At 36.6% G+C, this 25,851-nt stretch overlaps 1 protein-coding gene across 1 annotated transcript; it reads left to right on the top strand.

Moving 5' to 3' along the window:
* Positions 1–6,695: 6,695 nt before the first annotated feature.
* On the top strand, positions 6,696–24,495 carry LOC125230127 (phosphoserine phosphatase). The gene is given in 7 exon segments (XM_048135162.1): positions 6,696–6,929; positions 7,890–8,090; positions 12,380–12,514; positions 15,014–15,117; positions 15,120–15,158; positions 22,771–22,932; positions 23,487–24,495. Coding segments are annotated over 7 exon segments (759 nt in total). The 5' UTR covers positions 6,696–6,915; the 3' UTR covers positions 23,591–24,495.
* The last annotated feature ends 1,356 nt before the right edge of the window (positions 24,496–25,851 follow it).

Genomic DNA, 25,851 nt, shown 5'->3' on the forward strand with positions numbered 1-25,851 from the left:
AAAATACGCATACGGAAAGCAGTGACTTTCGTATGGGCCACGTCGTGCTTTTCCGTACCGTCACCGTTTTAGAGCAGCATATTATTTTCTTTACCCATGCGGTAAAAAGAACGGATACGAATATACCGTCTGCGTATTTTGAGCAGCGGTCTGTCATGCGGTAAAAAAACGGTATGAATACGATACGTCACTAAATAAATAAATAAATATTATCGCACCTTAAAACTGTTCAGTTTTGACTTATGACTTCATTGTTTACCTAAAGAATAGCTTAAAGCTTATCTAAACGATATATATAATATATAACTGGTTTCCATATCAACATCATGAGAGATAGACATATTGTGCTCACCACACAAAGAATTATCTGAAAGGGATTCGAAATATTGCAATATTATTGTAAATCACTACCGACTGCGCCAGACCGGAGTGCAAAAATTAATCCAAAGGGTAGCCATGATGATTTTTAATAGATAATGTTTTATAAATGCATCTGTATACATTTTGTTGACTATTTCCATGAAAAATGATGAGTGTCCTATGTAACTTATCTTTTACACAAGAATAACAAATGATTTACCTATATATGCCTGTACGGTCAGCCAAGAAAGTGGATTTTCACTTTTTAACTCCATTTTTAAATGCATGAGGTTGAAAAGTGGTAAACCACTTTTTTGGCTGACTGTACTGCATGGTATTATCACAAGAGTGTTTAAAAAAATAGAAGACAGTTTCTAATTTAAATAACATAAAACATTGGACAATGGTGGGCAAACTTTTTTCTTCGCTGGCCAAAATTTTGATAGACGATTAATCTTTTTTTTTTTTTTAATCTTTATTGTTACAAAAGGAAGGGGTTTTGTCACTAAGTGACGATGTCACCCCTGTATTGAAATTTGAGAATATATTATCGCTAAATTATACTACTGTACAGCTTGTACATGAGCCTGGCTTCATCCGATAGAGGCGATGCCAGGATCATATTACAAGTACCTATGTTTAAGCTATTATCAAGTAATAAATCCCTCCTCAGCACCTCATTACGAACACATTCCATCAAAACATGGTATACATCCTCTACCTGGTTGCACTCTGGGCAGTTAGGTGTTAAGGTCAATTTCATCAAATGTTTAAACTTATTTGATGGAATGTGCCCGGAACGCAGTCTGAGGAGTGAAACCACATGTCTCCTGCTCAGTTTTTTATCAAACCATGGGACCCGAGGGAGCTGACATTGTATTGATAACAACAAACAATGTCTCATCACACCTCCTCCGCGTGGGCGTGGGGAGTGTGCAAAGTTTTATATCGGTGAGCAAAACAACAGTGCTATACAGGATGACTTTTCAACACTGTTATATTTTATGCAATAGGCTACTAGACTCGTATCGAATTTAGCACATCAAGTTATTGTTTTCTGTAGTATTTGACTTAAGAAATCAATATTTATAACTTGCGGGGATTAAAAGTGCGTGTTTTTTTTTAAATTATGGACTCCGAAAACGGTGTTGGCCAATGGAGTGACGTCACATAATTCAAATCAACTATGGAAATTAGAGGTACTAATCTAATCTCCATAGAAGCAACCTCTATTGTATTAAAATTCATAGTCGTTGCTCGGCTGTGACATTGTCAAATATTTTTTCTAAATCGACTTACGTCATGTCATAGATATTCTATAGATTAATATGGCCAAGAATCTTATATACATACTGGATGTTGCACGCCGAACATTACTTTGAAGCCAGAAAATTTGACCTTGAATTACGTCACGCCGGTCTTGCATCTCTTTCTTTAGGGTGTCCATGATTAAGCATACATTAGGGATATCCCGCGGAATTTGACGTATTACATCTCTCGACATAGGCTTAAAACTTTTGAACCTCCGTTTTGACAATATTCTCAGCTTGATATGATATTGATATGTGTTAAAATGTCAAATATTAATATTAGCGCCATCTATCTGAGCGTACCTACCCCAAAGGTGTATCGCCATCTAGCTCACCGTACCTTTTTCTGTATGGTTTTGAGGTACGTTTTTTTCTTAGACTATCTGTCTATACGGAGTTACATAAGTATTTGTCTTTTACTAACTGACACCTGTGTTTATTAAAGCATGCAATGGAATATATATTTTAGTGTTTTGGTCACTTTAAACCATCACAATAAAATTTTGGTAGTAACTACTGGGAAAACTAATCCCAGTAGCTATCAACCCCCGGTGTGGTAATTAACAATGTGGGGGAAATCCCAGTAGTTAGGACAGGTAAAAACTTGGTGGTAACTAGTGGGAATAGCCACAAAAATATAAGGGAAGTATTTGTCAATGGGGAAATAATGAAATACTAGGACGTTTTAAAACAGTATCTTTATTTTTAAGGGCCGCCCCAAATCTCAAGGAAGGTGGTTCTCAATTCGTACGTATTTCAATTCTCTTCGCATGTATATATGTATCTCAATTTAATGTTTATGCCACGATATATCCGTCGTTACTGGACTGATTTTTAAAATTTCTTTCTGTCATAATCTTCAGGCTTAAAGTGCAAATCTGCAAATTGTCGAACGCTCTGAAACATTTCCTTTTATCGGTACAATCGACAGCCAACAGCCAATGCTGCCTCCTTCCTTCATCTTTTAGAACACTGAAAAGTTTAATATTATTCATGTTAATTGTAAAGACATAAATTATATAAAGTTGGTATTATTATACTGTGATATGAACTATGAACATAGAAACCGTACCAAGTTGATAGATTTAGCTCCATTCAATAAGAGTAAATACCATGCAAGAAAAAAGATTGGTCACCCTAGTCGTAAAACCACACATAGCATTATTTTTCTTTAAAGGTCATATTTATCGTTCTAAACCTATTCGTGGGAATTTTGATATAATTTGAGACAATGAAAACAATATAATGATAAGAACTAACCAAAATTACAAGCAAAATAGAAGAAAATTTATTGCCAGTGAGGTTTATGAACATTTTGGTAAAATAAGTACTTACTTGTGAAATTTTACGTCGGATTTCGGTTTCCATTTACTTCCACAATGGTTCACTATGCAATACATAGCTCAGAACTTAAGTAAATCGTCGAAAAACGTTTATTTTGCAAAATAAATCTCTGAATCGGTGAATGAATTTTGACAATTCTGACATATCGGGCATATTTTTTTATTATTAGTGTTCCCATAGTACGCAGGAGGTAAATACCGGAGAAATAAGGTTTTTGATTGAGTTTTTTTTTTGTATAATACAAAGAAAAGTAAGTCAATTTGATTGAAGAATGTTTTATACGTTTTTTTTATTAACTTATCTGGCAATACATCACTGTGTTGGAATGAGATAGAACATAGGAGTAAAGGTGAATGAACCTGGCTTCAACTCATTGGTCGGCACGCACTATCCAGAGATATATATAAAATTCTTGAATATGGCTGATGTTGTTTTTGCCTGATCACGTAAAAGTAAACTTTAAATTATTTTTTGCGGGTCGTAAGTCGTAAAAAAATATGGTACTATTTTTTTTCGTTTAATTAGACAGTAATTAATCATATAAGACATACTTTGTAAAAGGGTCAAGTAGCCTATTAACCCTGTAACCACAAAAAATAACTGTTTTATACAATATTTTATCATTTCTTCCATTTTGCTATTGGACCAATAGAAAAAAAAAGTTCAGACCAAATTTTTTTTTAATTCTTATATTATTCTAAAAAGCATTTTGTGCAACATGTATATTCTTTTATCTTCAAAGTAAAGATCCAAAGTGTATATTTTATTAAGATTCTTCTTCAACCTAGCGTTTTCCTGGCCTAGCGCCAGGGTCCGCTTTCCTGCTCAGTCTTCTCCACTTCGCCCGGTCTTCAACATCCTTAGGCGTGAGATTGTTCTCTTGCATGGCTGCTCCCACGACTTCCAGCCAGCGCTTCTTAGGCCTACCATATATATTTTATTAAGATTATAATAAAAAATCTTTCCTTAAGACGATACGGTAGGGGTCAATTCTCCATACAAACGCTCTCCCTGGTTTTTGAAGATAGAGCAATTATTTTTTCAACACAGATTGTTATTATTTTTGTCTGTGTCGGACCGTTTTGATTTTTTTGATATTCTGCTTTTTAAAGATTCTAGAGCCAATCAAAAATTTCAAAAAACGGCCTTTTTCATTGTGGCGCAAAAAAGGTGTGATACTCAAGATTGGTATTGGTAACAATTAACCAAAAAAGCTAAACGGTCCGACATAGATTATTTAATTGTTATTCAGGTTCTCAAATTTCGTTCCGATTGATTAAGTTTTGAAGGAGGAAAGAGTCGAGAGTGGAAGCTCGATTTTAAAGATTTTTTTGAAATATCTTTTGACTGAGTTGTTCTTAATGGACAATTTTTTTTCGATAAATCTAGTTAATAACACTTGTATATTTAACTAAAATTCCCAAGTTGAAAGGGGGGCTCCTTTCCATTTTAGCATTTTCGCTACCGTATCCTCTTAATCTCTTACTCTAAGAATAGAAGTTTCCATTTAGTTCTCTTAAAATGATAGTTTTCCTAGGGATTTCCTCTTAAATAGGATCAGGGTATTCCCAGCTGCAAGTGTTTACAATCCAAATGCATAAAAGGTTGCATAAATAAGAGGAAAATGTTTATCAGTAAGTAAGCCTACTGAATTGGCCTAGATTTAGTTCTTTGACCTTTTAATGGAACTGCAGAATTAAATTATAAACTGTCTATTTTAATATCAAATCTGGATAATAATAGGATTTAATATAAAATGTGTTAAAATATTGCTTTAATAATAATAATACTTTATTGCACACTACAGAAGAAAAAAGAAACATAATTCAGAACAGATACAACGTGGTAGGTAACAACAGGCTGTCTTATCGCTAAAACAGCGGTCTCTTACAGACAACCTTTAGATTGTCGAGTGGCGATCGGAATAAAATTTACGGGTGGTGCAAAAAAAAAAGAATAACAGAAGACTAGTACCTAAATGTACAATATAATAAAATAAAATACTTATACTACAAATATAAAAGCTATGATAGACTACATATACTAATAAATACAACAATATATGAGATGACTATGGAGACAATTTCAACGACATGAAATTTCTTGGAAAACAGAAAGTTTATGAAGTAGACAAATAATGATCCTTCAACAACTTTTTAAAAATGGGTAATGAAGTTGCACGTCTAATATTAATGGGCAGATTATTCCACAGTCGAACCGCACGAAAACTGAAAGAGTTGGTGTAGAATTTTGAAGTGGAAGGAGGTGGGACAAGCAGCAGAGGATATTCACAAAATGCCGCCATTCTAAATTCTTACCTACATTAACAAACGGACCGCACGCGAGCAAGCATTGCAGATTTTGCGCACATCTAAGGGAAGAAAGAAACTTAAAACGGGATTTGAGATAACAAGGAGTATTAGGGTGAAACAAAGTGGCATACAAGAGAGAAAGAATATGAGTATTGCGTCGGAGACGAATAGGTAACTACTTGAGCTGTGCTCGAGTGGCTCGAAAACTAGAAATATGGTCAAATTTGCGCAACCCAAATATAAATCGAATGCAAACGTTTTGGAGTCGTTCAAGTGTGTTTGCTTTATTACCTTTTACAAATTGAATTCAGCAACAAGGCTCACTGTAACACTCCAGTTTTAATATTCTAATATTGACACAAGAGTAATTCTATACCTATGTTCAATTGTTTTACCAAAATTGGCCCACTGACCTCCATCAGGGCTTGAACTAGACATTTATTTTTTGGTGATTTCAGGGTTAGATGTAACATTTGTGTAAGATTAATGCTCAATTTATCAAAAAGCGTACACCCATCTTAAAGGCAGGCAACACACAACACTTCTGGTGTTTCGGGTGTCCATGGGCGGCAGTGATCGCTTACCATCAGGCGACCTGTCTGCTCGTTTGCCTCAAAAAAAAAGATAATAGAGTGAGAAATAAGGAAAATCATCCTTCTTACAAGTTAGTGAGAAATAAACTCAAAGGAAAATCATCCTTCTGGGCGAGCTTACAAGTTACTGTCACTTTAATAATAAAAAAAAAAACTACAGTAGCCCTATATTAAATTGTTGAATAAGTATTTAAGTCTCATTAACTAATGTCTATTTCCGAATTGCCGTTAGTAAATTGTCGTAACAGCTCAGCCACGACATAGGTCTAAGCGCGAGCGGGGAGCGGAGGACATACATTGGAGCGAGACACAGCGATGGGACTTTTCATTCGCACGTAATTGCTGTCGCGTTAGAAATGTCGTCGTAAAGCTTTCATCATTCCTTGACCCTGTTATTGAGCATGCACGTCCGTTGTGTGTTATAATTATTGATAATGGCTAACAGTACCCCCCGCCAGCGTTGATATAGGGAACTCCTTTGAGAAAAACATATGTTTGTATCTGTTGTTGCTACACCCTAATAAACACGCATTAATGTACTAATTTTAATTTTGTTTTTTCATAAGACAATCGCTTATCATCGACTCACGCGCTTATTGTTTTTGCGCCCGACGCAATTGGCAAAACAAGTGCTGCCACAAATATTCCATAGGCTTCTATCGCGAGTGAGCGAGACAACTCTCGTTTCCGCGCCCATACTTCGAACGCGACTCTCGTCTGGCACACTGTCTTTCAATTGAAGTTGTGAGCTTGACGTCATTCATAGTACGTAGCTCTCAGAGAGTAGTTCTGTAGCTCGCATCACCAGCTTATCTGGGGAGGCATGTGGATATAAGGCGATAACGGAAGGATGGTTGCACTGTATGATATCAAACTTGGCGGAGGCGTGTTCGCGTTATCCCCGACTATATTTGTTTTATTGGTCTGACCTTTACGCCAAGATATTAACTGTGTAACGACTCTGTTCATTGCGTCTTGAAACTTTGAAGAATCAACATGGCACTCTACAGGTTCGTATTTTGTTTTTAAAAAGAATGCATGGCTTGAATATTTATTTATACCTTCATAATTAAAACATGAATATATTTTTAAGATCAAAATAAATAATAAATATTATTTACCTAATAATTATCTAATAATATTTATTATTTGATCTGAAGTGGAGGGATCATAACTTAGATTTGCGAAATAATTCAAACTGTGTTCGTGCGTTCTCCACTAATGAGACTTGCGGGGGTAGTGAACTGATGGTGCCTAAACTTAAATTGATATGACATGGTCAGTATTGATGCAAATAGATATGATCAATTTATCATTGAACAAATTGTTGTGATTAACCACAAATGATTGATGGACCGATATAAAGTGGTGAACCACATTTTGCACACGGTCATTAACCATAAAAAACCGGTCGTGTGCAAATAGTATAGGTATAAAGTTTGGGTTTTCTATCATAGTTCTTAGTTTACCTATTTGTGTACCGTCGCGTCGAGGTGTCTAAGCATTTGAATCAACAACCTTCTCAAACGATTTCTAGTGTAGGTAGTATTGTTTACTACAAATAACATATATTTACATAATTACTTATTTACTTATATAATTAACTTATATTTCCCTCCAATTTACTATCTAATCGTGTGAACGAATTATCGACGTAAAATTATGAATTGCATCATGATATACAATAGTTATTAATTGTTACCCAATTAAAGAAATACAACCCAATAGTTGACACTTTAAGTAATCAATCATTGTGTTAAATTATCAACGGATAAAATATTGAACTCCTAACACACATAGTTTACCTTTTTCTTCTATAAAATAGTTCAATACTTGTAATATCGAGCTAATATCAGAATAAAAACAATTGAAACATTCTTAAAAAAAAAAAAAAAAACAATCGTGCAAACCAGACATTTCTCAGCGAAATACTTCGTCCAGTGTTCCTCAAAAGTCATCCTCTTCCACAGCATCAAGAACAACCTGCAGCTGGCGACCCTGAAGACCCTCTCCCTGGTCTCCATCAGCGTCATGTCCCCGCAGCAGAGCGTCCAAGAGCTGTTCCGTACTGCTGACTGCGTCTGCTTCGATGTAGACTCAACAGTCATCAGAGATGAGGGCATTGATGAGCTGGCCAGGTTCTGTGGCAAAGGCGAGGAAGTTAAGAGATTGTAAGTAGCATTTGGTTTTGAACAGCGTGTCCTGAAGTACCTCTTTCTGGTCTTCAGTGTCATGTCCCAACAGCAGAGCGTGCAGGAGCTGTTCCATACTGCTGACTGCGTCTGCTTCGATGTAGACTCAACAGTCATCAGAGATGAGGGCATTGATGAGCTGGCCAGGTTCTGTGGCAAAGGCGAAAAAGTTAAGAGATTGTAAGTAGCATTTGGTTTTGAACAGCGTGTCCTGAAGTACCTCTTTCTGGTCTTCAGTGTCATGTCTCAACAGCAGAGCGTGCAGGAGCTGTTCCGTACTGCTGACTGCGTCTGCTTCGATGTAGACTCAACAGTCATCAGAGATGAGGGCATTGATGAGCTGGCCAGGTTCTGTGGCAAAGGCGAGGAAGTTAAGAGATTGTAAGTAGCATTTGGTTTTGAACAGCGTGTCCTGAAGTACCTCTTTCTGGTCTTCAGCGTCATGTCCCGACAGCAGAGCGTGCAGGAGCTGTTCCGTACTGCTGACTGCGTCTGCTTCGATGTAGACTCAACAGTCATCAGAGATGAGGGCATTGATGAGCTGGCCAGGTTCTGTGGCAAAGGCGAGGAAGTTAAGAGATTGTAAGTAGCATTTGGATTTGAACAGCGTGTCCTGAAGTACCTCTTTCTGGTCTTCAGCGTCATGTCCCGACAGCAGAGCGTGCAGGAGCTGTTCCGTACTGCTGACTGCGTCTGCTTCGATGTAGACTCAACAGTCATCAGAGATGAGGGCATTGATGAGCTGGCCAGGTTCTGTGGCAAAGGCGAGGAAGTTAAGAGATTGTAAGTAGCATTTGGTTTTGAACAGCGTGTCCTGAAGTACCTCTTTCTGGTCTTCAGCGTCATGTCCCGACAGCAGAGCGTGCAGGAGCTGTTCCGTACTGCTGACTGCGTCTGCTTCGATGTAGACTCAACAGTCATCAGAGATGAGGGCATTGATGAGCTGGCCAGGTTCTGCGGCAATGGCGAGGAAGTTAAGAGATTGTAAGTAGCATTTGGCTTTGAACAGCGTGCCCTGAAGTACCTGTCTGGTCTTTGGCGTCATATCTTCCCAGCAGAACATCTTGTAGCAGTTAGTGCTTCAATATCTCGGCAGTCAATTGACGCCATGTAGAAAAGGTTAGTTGACGTGAACAAACAACCTTACATAGAACCTTGTACTATTATATATTCTGTGATAGAACTGAGGTATAACAAGTATCTTAAATGCTACGCTTGTGCTTTAATTCGTCTCTCTAGGTGTAATACCACGTAGACTGTGTATTGAACTATGAACTTACATGTACAGATACGTGGTATCACAATTTAGATAGACGAACCTTCATCGTGCCGAATATTAATAGTCAGTTTTACTTATCCTTCTCTTTGATTATTCTCAGGTAAGTAAATATTATTTTCATTGATATTCTTTGTTATTTTGTTTTAAAAATAAAACGTTTTACGTAAGTATTCATTTTACAACCAATATTTTTATTATGTTATTGTGAAGTGAAAGTTACATTGATCTTATTAATTTATTTTGTTGGCGCGATGACTGAAAATGAGTCTTGCTCTCCAACACAAGAGCTTTACACTTTACGCGGTCCAGAGCGACATCATATTGAACTTAAAACATTTGTAAATAAATACGCCGAATAATTTTATATCGTACAGTCAAGTGTAAAAATATGGGTGCGTACAACTTATCAAAAATATGTCCCATAGCACTTTATGTCGGCGGAATAAGGTCTCGGTACATATTTTTGAGCGGATAAAATCGATACGTATTTTTGCACTTGACTGTACTTGACATTAATCGTACAAATGTTTGACGGTTGACGACAAAGTCAATGTCATGTGAATTTAATTGATTATTTACTGATAATATTGATAAGCATATCTTAAGCTTTTAATCTTATAATTATGCCTATTATTATTTTGAATTCTTGACTGTTTAAAATTCGCACGCCTGGAAAGGTGTAATATGTAGAACTATCTAGTATATGACCATTTTGTAACCATATTACTCCGAATAAACCATTTGTATTGTATTGTATTTGCCTTTGCAGATAATTCTATAATATGTTCGCCATGATATGGTAATAGGCGCCACAATTACTAGATTAGGTATAATAAGAAATATTAACGTAAAAAACTGAATTGAAAATGCTAAACGCGTAGGGCCCTGGCTTACGTCCTTTATTTTGAAAAGAAGTAGAAAATCTAGGAGACATATTTTTTTGCACTTAATTATTTCTTCAATTATTTAAATAACACCTTGCAGAAAACCGTTTTATACAAAGTTAGCGCCATTGTCTAGATTGCACAAAATAGCCCATAAAGATAATATCACGTTGTAAGTAAATGTTGATACGAAATATTATTTTTCCCCTCACTAGCTCGGAAACACGTGTATTGTCCTTTAATACCAGCGGGTAAAAACGCATTTTATCCACTGGTGGGTAAAGTAATTTGACCTTGAATATTTAAAGTCAAATTAACTGCTTTAAAATTGATAAAAGTAGGTGAATCTAGTAATAAAAATGATTTACCACCAGTGAAACTACTGATGGAAGCAGTGATAAACGCGTTTTTTGCGTTGTATTTTCCTCGCTATAGTGAAGGGAAAAGTTTTGTGTTACACTCGGGTGCAAATGTATTTTACTTCTCGTGTGTTAATGAACTCGCAAGTTCAGGATTCTATTCTCGAACCACTCGCTCGCTTCGCTTGTGGTTCAACTGTGGAATCCTTTCACTTGCTCGTTTTTCAATTCCACACTCGGCGTTAAAATACAACTTTGCCCCCTTGTATAACAAATAACTATTAACCTCCGATCCGGTCCGAATCGTGCTTCTAAATATAACTTATTAAGAGATAAAAATAGAACAGTATTACGAAATATATTACTGCATCAGTTTATAAAATCAAGTAAATATTTATTTGTCAAGTTACATAACATGCGAATGGCGAGTAGGTACCAGCAACGGCTGATTCATATAAGCCGATTCCCACAGGCTTGCCTAAAATTGATTACTAGTAAAGTACCTGATGTAAAGAAAAGTTTATTTTTGCTCAGTAGCAGATATTTTCACCAGCTGCCACTGGTAGGTAACATAACATCCTTTTTTTTTTTTTTTTTTTTTTTTTTTTTTTTTTTTTTTTTTTTTTTTTTTTTTTTTTTTTTTTTTTAACGTTGGGGAAATGCATTTACGCATGCCACCTTGTCCGGGGGACCAGTGGCGATGACGGACTAACCAATGTAGGACTACCGTCTAAAACCACCAACGAATTCCGTCTCCGCCTTGGGTGGAGTGTCGCAGGGTCACTATAAGCATTCCACCACGTACACCCCGGCGGGCGGCCTACTGGCCGCATGCAGTTTGGGCGCCAGTTGGGCAGGCACCCCCATTCGCGTGGGCGTTTAGGCACGGGTGCCGCCAGCCCGTCGACGGCGGAGTGGGTGCGCGTCAGGGTCGTTCTCGCGCGCACGTTCCGCTGTCTCCTTCTGCGAGAGGTAACATAACATCCTACCGCCCTCTGTGGATAGAGGCTTAAGTTTAAAAGGTTTTAAGCGACGAACACTCGGACATATACCTTACATATACATTATGCAATTTAGGTACTTTCCTTTTTTTCTTGGCATTGGCTCCGTCCATTTTGGATGTTGCACTCGTAAGCGTAGGTCAAATTTTGGCAATGCGTAAAAACTGGTTGCGATCAGACCTGCTTTTCAGGTTCAACTTTAAGCCCTTCTTTGTGGAATCCCTCTTATAACCCAACTATCTTTTGCAATGATTAGTATATGCATAGATTGTAAACTTTTCGGGAATTGCACTATTATGAACTTTGATTTAGGATTTTTTACCGGAATACCAATTTTTACCAAAATAGGAGACGTTATCCAAATGTACAAGTACATTTGGAGCAGAGCAAGACTCAGTCCGTGATGCTGAGCAAGATCCACTAGGTTTCCCAAAATGTCCTATGTAGTTTGTATGATACCTTCCTTTTTTGTTACCAGATTTTTATACATTTTCGGTAACAAAAAAGGAAAGTTTCATACAATCAACCTAGGACATTTTGGGGAACCTAGTGGATCTTGCTCAGCATCATGGACTCTATCAGCCTACCAATTTTTATCCAAATCGGAGACGTGATCCAAATGTACAAACTTATCAGGAATTGCTGAATAAGTGATTTTAGATAATATACAGCAAGCCAGCTTCGGTATTTAAAGTTAAATAGCCAGATGTAAATTAGATTATTTCATATTGCATTTCTTTTTCAGAACGGCTGAAGCTATGGGTGGCAGCATGACCTTCCAGGAGGCTCTGAAGAAAAGATTAGATATCATCAGGCCGAGCGTCAGCCAAATCAGAGAGTTCGTTGATACTTTCCCGAACCATCTCACACCGGGAATAGCGTAAGTGTACTCTTTAGTTCAGTGTAAACTTACCTACGGGATAACTATAAACTTTGGTGTTACGGATTTTAACCATAAACGTTGGTGTTACGGATTTTAACCATAAACTTTATTTTCTTCCATACAGCCGCTGAACGTATTTGAAATGGTAAAACTTTTGTCTTTGGTTTAAATAAATATATTTTATTCAACTCAAGAATCTCCAAAAATGTAGTACATATTAAAAAGGGCGCCCTCGAATGTTCCTTTCTGGACAGACCCGGCATGCATTAAAAAGCGTACCTAATATAGGTTGTTTGTCAATGTGAAAACAACTGTTAGTAGTTAGTTATTTTCATCGTGACTTGGTAACACACCTACTAATACATAAACATAAGCTTGCTTACGTCAGTTGAAGTGTTTAGAAATAAGTTTTCGGGTCGCAAACAACAGGTTTTTAAGTTTTAGGCGTCTTGTGTCACCGCCTCAAGCCGGGCAGGCTGAAAACCAGCGCTGAAACCACGCCGGAAAGGTGGGGCTCCAGCACAAAGCTGAGACTGACCACTTGTCACGTAGATTGTAAGGTATTTTTTCTCATATTGTATAGGTTGCATGTAATTCTAAGATATAAAGTAAAGAGATATAGGGGTTAAGAATTTCACCACCCCCTTTTCTTCCCGTGGGTGTCGTAGAAGGCGACTGTGGGATATGGGGTAAATTGTGGCGTAGGCGAGAGGCTGGCAACCTATCACTGAAATGTCACAGTTTAGTTTTCTTTCAACCCCTTGTTTGCCGAGAGTGGCACTAATAGCAGTTTCATGTGCTCTACCTACCTCTTTATGGGAAACAGGCGTGATTGTATGTTGTTGTTGTTGTATGTTCTATAAAGTAAAGATTGTAACGACCAATGTTGTGACAATAAATCATTTATCTATCTTAACTTTACGAAAACAAATTCGATAATTTTGGTCGTAGTCAGACTAGGTTCGATCATGTGTTTTATATCATTTTAATCGCTTACCAATAGTTACCAAATACCCGCAAGTTGAAGGCATAAAAAACAATTGTATAAGTGTGCTCACTATCTAAATATTATTCTTGCAAAGCTCGAGTTCACGTTACATTGGCGCCCATACATTATAGGATAGGATATTATAGGACATTCTTACACAGATTGACTGAGGCCCACGGTAAGCTCAAGAAGGCTTGTGTTGTGGGTACTCAGACAACGATATATATAATATATAAATACTTATATACATAGAAAACATCCATGACTCAGGAACAAATATCTGTGCTCATCACACAAATAAATGCCCTTACCGGGATTCGAACCCGGGACCGCTGCGTAGCAGGCAGGGTCACTACCGACTGCGCCAGACCGCACTCGTACTTGCAATGGAAACACCGCCAGGTCAAGAGTTGAAACCCATTTAAAACCGACTCAAACCCCACATTGCCACGAAATTATCATCCGACACAGGCCAAAGTAACACAATTATAACATATCAGCTATATAACCGGTGCCACTTGTAAATATATCCAGTTATTACCGCATTATACGACGTAAACTTTTTAAATAACTTTATTATAGTAAACAATAGGTATTCCTTGATGTCTGTATTTATTGATGCTTTTTGAATCGTAATTGTATGTGTTGCATTTCTTTTTTGAACTACGTTGTATTTATTATACTATGTACTACGCTGTTTTATAACTACATACCTACTGTTTTAAGTTAACTTCATATGTATTTTATGAACCTCCAGGTCTGTTTGTATTACTTTCAGTTTTTTGTAGGTACTCTATGTACTACACCTATGTATGATGTATATTACGACTGTTTGTGTTCTAAATAAATAAAAAAAAAAAAATTATCTAGTTGTTTGTTTACCGACCTCTTTAAACTGTGTTGTTTTTATAAACTTCCGTTTTTTCTAGTGTGTTCTAGTAGCCAGTTATCTACCTTGCTTTGCCATATGAGATAGATTACTTCCCATATGTAATAAAAAATAAATAGATAAAGGTGTACAAAGACTCTTTGTCTATGACGCATGTTTTTCTGAAGTTATAATTGGTATTATCTAATCAGTTTTTCTGTTTACCAAACCTAATTCCGGATTTGTATTGCATATAATATTTTATGATTATGATAGTCAAATATTTTATCTAATCTTATCTAACTTAAAGACAAAGGTTTATTGGAGTATTATCGGCGATAACGCAAACAGGTCTTTTTTGAGATTTCTATCTTAAATTGAAATATCTTAAATTAAAGTAAATAAATAAATTTAAATATCTTAAATTATTTATTATTGATTTTAATTTACAAACCCTTAACCTTAGTACATATTTAAAAGACTTCTTCGTAAAATATTTAAAGCCGAACAGATCAAACGCGATTAAATATCATGATTTTACCTTTTCTCCGACGTCACGAAATTTTCTTTTTTTCTTCGTTTTTGGTGAAATCTAGTCGTAAAAGTACATATGTTTGATTTATTTTATTTATCTTTACAGACAACTAGTAAAGACACTTCAGGAGCGCGGCGTGCAAGTATACCTCGTGTCCGGTGGCTTCAGATGTCTCATCGAGCCCGTCGCTGCACAGCTCAATATTCCCAAAGCAATATCTTCGCCAATAGACTCAAGTTCTACTTTAATGGTGAGTCCTTTCCACTTTCTTTCTTTGCCTGCGGCTGTCGCGAGTTATTGACACTTGTTGACCAAATCCCCATTACCTCCCTTGTTGCACAATATATTATTGTCTTAATAGTCTTAATACCGTTGGAAAGAATCTACCTACATGATAAACATCCAATCTTTGAAGGTTTTTGACTGATAAAACCCATATCTATGCAATCACTGTAAACAAAGCGCATTCGAGTTGGTTCGTCGTGATGTGTGCTTACAAGTACCATCTTTACTGTTGACTGTCAATTTTAAACTTTATTATATAGACATAAAGTTTATTTAGTTGGTTAGTTAAGGTTTTATACATGAGATGTAAAATAACATCGAATTGGGTCAACAGATATCGTCAATGAGACAAAGTGGAGCAATTTATGAATAATCGATTCCAGCCATATTGTAAATTTTCAAGAGTCTAATGATAAAATAAATACAGTAGTTGTTTAAAAATAAATTAAGTTGGAAAATAACTTCAATTGCGAAAGAAGAAAAAGACCTAACCTAAAAACCTAAAAAGTACAAACCATAAAAGTAATTTTATTGAAATGGGGTCTAAATTTTAACTTCCGGAAATTATGTCATTGACGATGTGCATGACGAATTTATTAATAATTAGCTACCGCGGCTTCGCTCGCGTTAAAATCGAAAATTGCGGAATGCTTCATACAAACTTTCACCCCCCATTTTAGGGCAGTGGAGGGTTAGAAAGAGACAAAAATAGCCTATGTCACTCTCCATCCCTTCAACTATCTTCACTTAAAAAATCACGTGAATTCGTCGCTCCGTTTTGCCGTGAAAGATCGACAAACAAACAGACACACACACTTTCCCATTTATAATATTAGTATGGATTTATCCATGCAATGTTGCAGCTCACTGCACCATATAGTATCATCATATTCGAAGTAGCAACAATAGATAGAGCCACGCAAAGAAATCAGATAAGTTGAAATCACAAAACGAAGAAAATAACTCTGACGCATTAAATGATACAAACAAGTTGTTTTTATATGCCGATCTTGTTTTGACATTCACATCTTCCTATCTAAATGATAAATTACATTATTAGGAAAAAGGTATCACTTGTTATTACAATATGGACGATTAATTTTCTGCAATCTGTATCTTTAGATCCATACTAATATTATACATTGGGAAAGTGTGTGTATCTGTTTGTTTGTCCGTCTTTCACGGCGAAACGGAGCGACGAAATGACGTGATTTTTTAAGTGGAGATAGTTGAAGGGCTGGAGAGTGACATAGGCTACTTTTTGTTTCTCTCTAACCCCCCCACTTCTCTAAAATGGGGGGTGAAGGTTTGTATGGAAAATTCCGCAATTTTCGAATTTAACGCGAGCGAAGCCGCGTGCAAAAGCTAGTATTTAAATAAATGTGAACCATCTACCTTAAAAAGGCACCAATCAAGGGTAATGAAAACATTACAGGTCGCTCAGTGTCAGATACGCTTGCTTTTTGTAAATGGTTGTTTGCCCGACAATGTTTTAACTACCCGAAAATGGAGAAATTGTTTATTCACGTTCTTAAATATCTAAAAGTATAGAGTACTAGCTTTTGACCGCGGCTTCGCTCGCGAGAGAGACAAAAAGTAGCCTAATATGTCACTCTCCATCCCTTCAACTATCTCCACTTAAAAAATCACGTCAATTCGTCGCTCCGTTTTGCCGTGAAAGACGGACAAACAAACGACACACACACTTATAGTATTAGTATGGATTGACAATTTTTTTTAAAAATTATCTTGAAATCGACATCATTTCTACGGACATAAATTGTGGCCAAGATGTGATTTCTAAAGTAGGTTGACCGTTAAGGCACTTGGAATAGTTTTTCCTTTGCGCTTTCTAGGCGCTAGCTTGATCTGGTTAGTACGACTACTATGTATATATACTTCACTTCGTTGACTGTTGTATGTAGTATGTTGTGCTAGGTCGTACGTACTGAGGTAGTAATTAAAATCTCATTTTCCAAATAGTTGACAAATGACAAACTGATGTAATAAACATAATAAAACCACATACAGTTAATATTTATACTATAATACCGTAACGAAGACGGGTCAAAGGACACCTTAATACATAATTTGATACCATTAACCCTTAAATGCATGACCTTGACAAAGATTTATTCAAATTTGTACTTTGATATGCTGTCAATACAGTCAATAAATGCATGATGCATATATACATCATTATGCATTTATGGGTTAAAATGTACCTATTCGTGTCATCGTCATCCTCCTTTCGTTATCCCGGCATTAGCCACGGCTCATGTGAACCTGGGGTCCGCTTTGACAACAAATCCCAAGATTTGGCGTAGGCACTAGTTTTACGAAAGCGACTGTCATCTGACTTTCCAACCCGAAGGGTAACTAGGCCTTATTGGAATCAGTCCGGTTTCCTCACGATGTTTTCCTTCACCGAAAAGCGACCCTACCTACCTATGTGACCTAGGTACCTATTCGTGTATAAAATAAATTTCTTTATGTATTTATTTCAACGGTTTACTTCCAATATTATTAGTAATATAACTACACTAATTTAACGATAACTTTTTTTACCCTCTAAATTTTCCATTGTAGCTACGCAGATAACCTATCAGGGGGGCTACCACGAAGTGCTAAAGCCGTTCAGTTTAGGTTGAGAGAGAGGGACGGAGCTATGGAACTGCTATAGCTTCGTCCCTTTCTCTCAACCTAAACTGAACGGCTTTAGCACTTCATGGTAACCCCCCAGGACTGATGTAACCAGTTTGATCGCCTGTTGCTATCGGCAGCCGCGCCCCCTGGTTGTTTTTCTACCGTGTGACGTCACAAGCTATTAAAGTGTTGCCATTTGCCTTATTAAGACTTATTTATCAGCCAATGGTGACATTTCATGATCATGATGATGTCAATGACAATATATTCGGTCTAGTTCTCTCTCATGAGAATAAAGGTTAATTTTTATTCAAAAGTGAACCAACAACAGTTTTATTTATTACAATGACACAGAATACTATCGAGTTTCAGTAATAACTTTTACTTATTTATTATGTACATAGAGATGAAAGTCGCTTCGTAGTCGTCAGATGGCAGTCGCTTTCGTAAAAAACTAGTGCCTACGCCAAATCTTGGGATTAGTTGCCAAAGCGGACCCCAGGCTCCCATGAGCCGTGGCAAATGAAACATCGATGTATGCCCTTGATGGTTTCCAAAAGTAAATATCATTCAGTCACACTCCGTAATGTCGTACCAATAAAATCCAATTAAGATGTTATTGCAAATGTTTTGCACTCCCGTGGGTGTGTTTAACCCTTGCCCTTATGCTGGCGTCACATAATACAGCTGTTTGTGCTATATTACAAACAACTTATGTGTTATTACGTTTTATTTTTTCTTGGGTCTGACTGATTACTTGTGTTTTTTGTACTCGAGCACACTTCAAAAACTTCTCTCTTGCTTCAAACTCGAAAACGTCATCTATAGTTGTTTTTTCATTATTAGACAAATTCAATTCAATTCAATTCTTTATTTTGTTAAACATAGGTTACAGAAAAGGTGATAAATACATTAATGTCAAAATAATTATTTATGAAGTTTTATACTTATGAACAGAGGGCGGAATTGCTCATGGCAAAAATCAAACGTCAATCGAGTTGGAACGTTAAATTTTATCGACTATCGATTGAACTGAAATTATTGAGTGATTGATTGAGAAGAACTGATTGAGTTGTTTTCGTCGTAAGTAAGACGAGGATACTTCTTTATCCATTTGTTGACTGTTTTTCGTTTTAGATTAACCATTTTTTTTCAAACGTTTTTGCAAGAGGACTAGTGACAAAAATGGAAGTCAAATGTTATACAATTTACTTTTAATCTAGTCAAAGAGGTCAAAATCAAATGGTCGAATAGCTAATCAGAGGTCAAATAAAGGCAGAAATTTAAAAGGTGACTGTTTTTATCGATAGCTGAAAATGTCGATAAAATTTAACGTTCCAACTCTATTGACGTTTGATTTTTGCCATGAGCAATTCCGCCCTCTGCTTATGAAGTTAGAACGAGTTAAGTGTTTACTCTTGTAGAATAAGTTGGCTGTATTTTATTAACCTAGAGGTAACAATTTGTAAACTGAAAGATATATCATACACCAGAGAAAAAACGACCAAGTTCACTGGCGGCAAAGCCAGGAATCTAACCCGGATCTTGATCTGATAACCTGTACACATTACACCACCTCGACCGCCTAAGATACAAGTAATAATTTCGATAGTCTAAAGCGGCAGTGGTGAATAAGCTCTTCGCATGGCCAAACTTGTATCAAATGTAGTTACTTGTAACAAAGAGTATCAAGTACTACTAGTATAGAGAGTTACTGTCAAAGTAAAATATGTAATCACAGTGCATAGACCGCCAGACTGCCACCTTTCGACACAAGCTTAAAACTTTTTAACCTCAGTTTTGATAATTTGGCCCATATTCTTAGCTTGATATTATTAATATTAGCGCCGTCTAGCCGAGCGTCCCCCAAAGGTGTAACGCCATCTAGGCCACCGTACCTTTTTTAACCCCCGACGCAAAAACGACGGGGTGTTATAAGTTTGACGTGTCTGTCTGTTTTTCTGTTTGTCTGTCTGTCTGTCTGTGTGTGTGTGTGTGTGTTTGTCTGTGGCATCGTAGCTCTCGAACGGATGAACCGATTTTGATTTAGTTTTTTTTTGTCTGAAAGCTGAGTTGGGAGTGTTCTTAGCCATGTTTCATGAAAACGGGCCACTATGTCGCGGTCGGGGGTTTTTTCAAAATTTTAATTTTGTGGTTAGGTTATTTTTATGGTTCTGAGTTTACTTTTTTTCTTAGACTGTAGCTGTCTATACGAAGTTACATATGTCTTATAAGTACGAGTACTTCAAGTATAAGTACTTATGTCTTTCCAACTAAATATGTTTTAATTCACGTTTTAATTAGTGAAATAAACGTGACACTTCCTCAAAGATGGGGGTTATCAGTAGTCTAGTTCAACCGGTAGTGATGATTAGAAACTGCATACGTTCACAATGAACGTTTATCTTGCATGAATGATGTATTGTGAACACTTGTGTATGTCCTAAGTAAATATCGCTGCAAGGACATCCAATGTGATATACAAATTATACAATACAATACAGCGTACCTAACAAATGCAGTACAGATGTAGTTCATAGTTTCTCGTCGTATTTTCGAATTAGAATAAAGAATTTATTTCAGTATAAAAACACAGATACAATGCATACACAAAGAGAAGAGGAAAAAAAGAAGACATAACTAGCAACTGTAGGTAATTACACTGAAAAAGGTGAACACTCAGCATAATGCCCGGATTGCCCGGTCCTACTGGAGTAGTACCCGACGCTGGTCTTCCGTGAACACCTGTAGGGAGCGTGGTTGCTCGCAGCTATTTAGTTACTATACTTGGAATATGAAATTTTCGTGACTTTGCGCGAATACGAAGAAACGACATTTCGCAATTTGTAAGGTCCTATTTTAGTGTAACATTGTTCGAATTTTGGATTGTATCGACTGTGTCAGTTACGGGGTATTGGATTATCCGCGACGATATCTAAGTACTAAGTAGTGATATTGACGCATTGGAAAAATAAGTAAAGTATGCATGTTTACCAATGACGCACTCTCTATTATCTCGTCCTTATTCCTATTTTTTCTCGGAATCATATCGCAACTTCGTAAAAGGTATTTCCATTTTTTTAACGGAATTTTTTTCTTTATCTTTGAGAATGGCATCCTGTAGAAGACACTGTTAGGTTAGATTGTTTACCCTCCTTAACCCTTCGTCTGTGTTTGATAAGGATCCTAACATAAGGCGTTGGACTTTAAAACATATATATCAAAGTTAATTGTTTTATGACAATTTTTTGACAGACACAGACGAAGGGTTAAATACCGAAGGTACCTATACCTATTTTCAATTTTTTTTATTTCATCGATCAGATGAAAACTAGGCAAATAAAAAAATATCGCGAAGTCGGATAAAGTGCATAACATATTCATACTGTGATTACCGTCTGAGCCTTAATTTACATTTTTAAAATCCCCTAAATTACTTACCTACACGATTAGCCCAACTTTTCCTCAGTACCCATGTCGACTGTTATCTAAAGTGCAGTTATCTATCACGAGATGAGCGCGTGCCGGTGACGATGACTCGATGACCCGTGGTAGCCTGGCCTATCGCGATAAAAACGGACGAATTGCTCGACTTTGTTGTTTTGGTTTGGCGTAGAACGCAGTCAGAGACAACTGTTACTATACGTACTTCACACTAGGTACTTGTTCTCAAATATCATCTATCATTATGGCTTGATATCAACCAAAGAGGATCGAGTATTATAGAGAGTTACTGTCAAAGTAAAACATGTAATCACAGTGCAAAGACTGCCATCTCTCGACACAAGCTTAAAATTTTTGAACCTCAGTTTTGACAATTTGGCCCATATTGTTAGCTTGATATGTGTTAAAATATCAAATATTAGAGCCATCTAGCCGAGCGTTCCCCAAAGGTGTAACGCCATCTAGGCCACCGTACCTTTTTCTCTATGACTTTGAGGTACGTTTAAGTCCAAGAAAATACTTTTCCCCTCACTAGCTCGGAAACACGTGTTTTGTCTTTTAATACCAGCGGGTAAAAACGCATTTTATCCACTTGTGGGTAAAGTAATTTGACCTTGAATAAAGTCAAATTAACTGCTTTAAAATTGATAAAAGTAGGTGAATCTAGTAATAAAGATGATTTACCTCCTGTGGAACTACTGGAAGCAGTGATAAACGCATTTTTTGCGTTGTAGTTTCCTCGCTATAGTGAGGGGAAAAGTTTTGTGTTACTCTCGGGTGCAAATGTATTTTACTTCTCGTGTGTTAAAAAACTCGCAAGTTCAGGATTCTATTCTCGAACCACTCGCTTCGCTCGTGGTTCAACTATAGAATCCTTTCACATGCTCGTTTTTCAATTCCACACTCGGCGTTAAAATACAACTTTGCCCCCTTGTATAACAAATAACTATTATCCGTCTATACGGAGTTACATATGTCTTTGATATCAACGTAATATATCAAGTGCCAGTCAGTATGATCAACCCTATTTGAAAAATTGATAAAATCATCCAGCGGGCCACGGCGGTATACTGCAGTGGCGGCTAGTAAAAATTTCTGCTAGGCAACACTGAGCAAAACAAACCAACCAACACATTAAGGTACTTTACTAGTAATCAATTTTAGGCAAGCCGGTGGGAATCGGCTTGTATGGACCAGCCGCTGCTGGTATACTGTGAAACTTCCCATGTAATACAATTTTGCGAATGCTTTTAACAGTAGGAGACAATTTGGTGCAATCGGTCGTAAGATTTCAATATTTATGTGACTATTCAGCGAGCAGGGACTATAATGACTTGATAGCCAAATCTAAAATGTATCAGCCAATTCCAAGGGCTAAAACTCTTTGTTAATTATTTTTCATAACCTCTATTATAGTATTCTATGTATACGCTGCATCAATGACAGGTCATAGACAAATATTAACAACATTTCTTGTCTTGTTACAGGAGAATACGCTGGTTTCGACGAGAACGAACCCACCTCCCGATCAGGCGGCAAAGGGCTCGTGATCAGACGGCTAAAGGAACAGTTCGGGTACCAGAGGGTCATCATGATCGGAGATGGTGCCACTGATGCTGAGGCTAGCCCGCCTGCCGACGGCTTTATTGGTGAGTTACAAATTTCAAGACAGTTTTAAGGTCTAATCGATACCACAGAATATATAATAGTATTAATAGTACAAGTACTGAAGGCTCACTGCTTTGATGTTCACAACATGTCGCCTTTCATAATTCTTACCTACATTAACAAACGGACCGCACGCGAGCAGCCGACATTGAGTTCTATTGCGTCGCGCGAAGGTCGTCATGTACTTGTAGCTCGGCGAAAGAATCGCGGAGTGAGCCGCCCCTGTCGATACTGCCAAAAACTATTTTTTTTATATGTATCAAAATGTAATTTGGTCCTTGTAAGTTACATTTAAATACTTTGTAGTGGAACACCTTCTATTTACTACAATTTTGTCATAAACAAGACTTTTTATATAGTCTGTTCGTTTTTTGTTTCGATTTTTATGCGTATAAATTTGAATTTTTGGCCAGTTGGTATAGTTTCGTCGAGACAACTGACTTTTGACTTTTATTTTGCTGTATTGAACTTTCTAAATTTCTAGGCGATTATGAATTTTTTTAGTGTTTCTAACAAATATATTTTTTATTTGCAGGTTTTGGTGGCAATGTCCTAAGAGAGGAGGTCAAAAGGAGGGCGTCCTGGTACGTGACAGACTTCCAAGAACTCATCGCTTCGCTCACGCTGCAAACTAAGTGAACACCAAATATAGGCTAATTTGCGCAATGAAAATTGTACCTTAGTTCTTCGAACTAGAGGCCTTTAGAATGACATTTTAGTAACAAGTTCTCACTAAGTAATATCGTACTGAACCAGTATTAGGTATTTAAATAAAAACGTTTAGGTCTAGTTTTAAATTATCATTTTGAAACATTTGTAACGTTTCATTAAAAGAGATAGTGAATAAAAATACTATGATTGTATTTTATTCTCGTTCTGACTATAATGAATAAATTTAGATTTTTTATCGGCTATATTACTAGAAAATTACCTAGTAAAGTCTGGCCAATTTATTGGTTGAGTATGACATTACTGTCTCAGTATTGACTCACAGCATTTTGGTAGTTCGGCCTCCGTTATTAAGAGCTGATTTCGATTGTGCATTTATTGTTGACGTAATTTAAAAATGTGATGGTACTTTGAGTACAAGATCAATGCTTTATTTTAGATCAATATTTGCGGGACTTAGTCCCGTTAGATGTTTTGTACAAATATGTCAATATTAATTAATTTAAATTAGGTTAATATTGTAAATAATTATTTAGGATAAATCCATGGTGCTTCCATCAAAGTATCAAATGTAACTATAATAGTAAAAATTATATTTTTAATTTTGTATGTTCATTAGGTTAACAATGTGCCTGTTCTTTCAATGAGAAGTGTTTTATTTTTATATCTTAACATTGTATGTTAAACTGTTATTTGACTTATTTATTTACTCAGATTTTAACATGGTTTTACGTTATGCCCGTTGCAGATTATGCAGTTCGTTATACATATAAACTATTTGACTACCTTTAACGTATACGTTTTTATGGATAATGGCAAATATGGCTGTGTACTTCAAATGTAAGGAATTAAAAGATATGTTAAGTTTACAGTTACACAGTGTATTATTTCTAAAATTCCCAATTCCTTATCCTTTAAATCCTAACATTTAACTTTATTTAGATGGTATGCGTTTTATTTAGATAACATTTATCCTATAAGCAGTCGTCAATAGAAATTGTAAACAATGAAATCAAACCGTTCAATGAAATGTCCATATTCTAAGTAGCATGATTTTATTATTTTTTCCCTCACTAGCTCGGAAACACGTGTTTTGTCCTTTAATACTAGCGGGTAAAAACGCATTTTATCCACTAGTGGGTAAAGTAATTTGACCTTGAATAAAGTCAAATCAACTGCTTTAAAATTGATAAAAGTAGGTGAATCTAGTAATAAAGATGATTTACCACCTGTGGAACTACTGGAAGCAGCGATAAACGCATTTTTGGCGTTGTAGTTTCCTCGCTGTAGCGAGGGGAAAAGTTTTGTATTACACTCGGGTGCAAATGTATTTTACTTCTCGTGTGTTAAAAAACTCGCAAGTTCAGAATTCTATTTTCGAACCACTCGCTTCGCTCGTGGTTCAACTATAGAATCCTTTCACTTGCTCGTTTGTCAATTCCACACTAGGCGTTAAAATACAATTTTGCCCCCTTGTATAACAAATAACTATTTTCCACTCCCGAACTTGTTATTCGTCATTTACGGGTCGTGCATAGATCTTTAAAACCCTGCATAAAAGTATTCCTCAAAGCCAGCCCCCGCCGTCTTCCCGTGCACCCACGCAGTAACGAAAAAATTGAAAAAGCATTGTTGGGCTCTGTAACCATGGCAACGCAATGTTATAACGTTACTGCGCGGAGGTCGTGGGCTGGTTTTCGGGACCTGGCAGGGGCGCTGGTAGTGCATGCGACCATTGCGTCAAAATACAGGAAACAGTGTGAATTTCACGAAAGTTATTCTAGAAAACTATTAAAAACTAAGCGTATGGTCGTATAAAAAGTATTGTATGCAACGGTGTTTAACTGAGACAAAAAAATACTCGTGGTGTCTTTATGAAAACACGCTTCACGTTACGCACCACTCGCCTTTTTTGATCTCCTTTAAACTTCGGTTGCATAAAATAAGTACATACTTACTATTAATGACTTGGGATCATAATGTAATATAAGATAACACGTGGATTTAGCCAGTATTTGATGAGTTACAATTGAAATTAAAGACATTTTGAATACAAAGTTTGTTTGTTGTCATCGAAAATTGAAAAGTTTAAAACAAAATGATACCCGACTTTACCTATTGAATTGAAATCAAAGATGATTTATATAGGATTGACAGTCTTCATACTAAGAATCGTACCTCAATATTTTAGCGCCACCTATTAAATTAGAGACCTATTCTGTGAGCTTTGC

This window comes from Leguminivora glycinivorella, chromosome 10 (genome assembly GCF_023078275.1).
Source record: "Leguminivora glycinivorella isolate SPB_JAAS2020 chromosome 10, LegGlyc_1.1, whole genome shotgun sequence".
Classification (NCBI taxonomy): domain Eukaryota; kingdom Metazoa; phylum Arthropoda; class Insecta; order Lepidoptera; family Tortricidae; genus Leguminivora; species Leguminivora glycinivorella.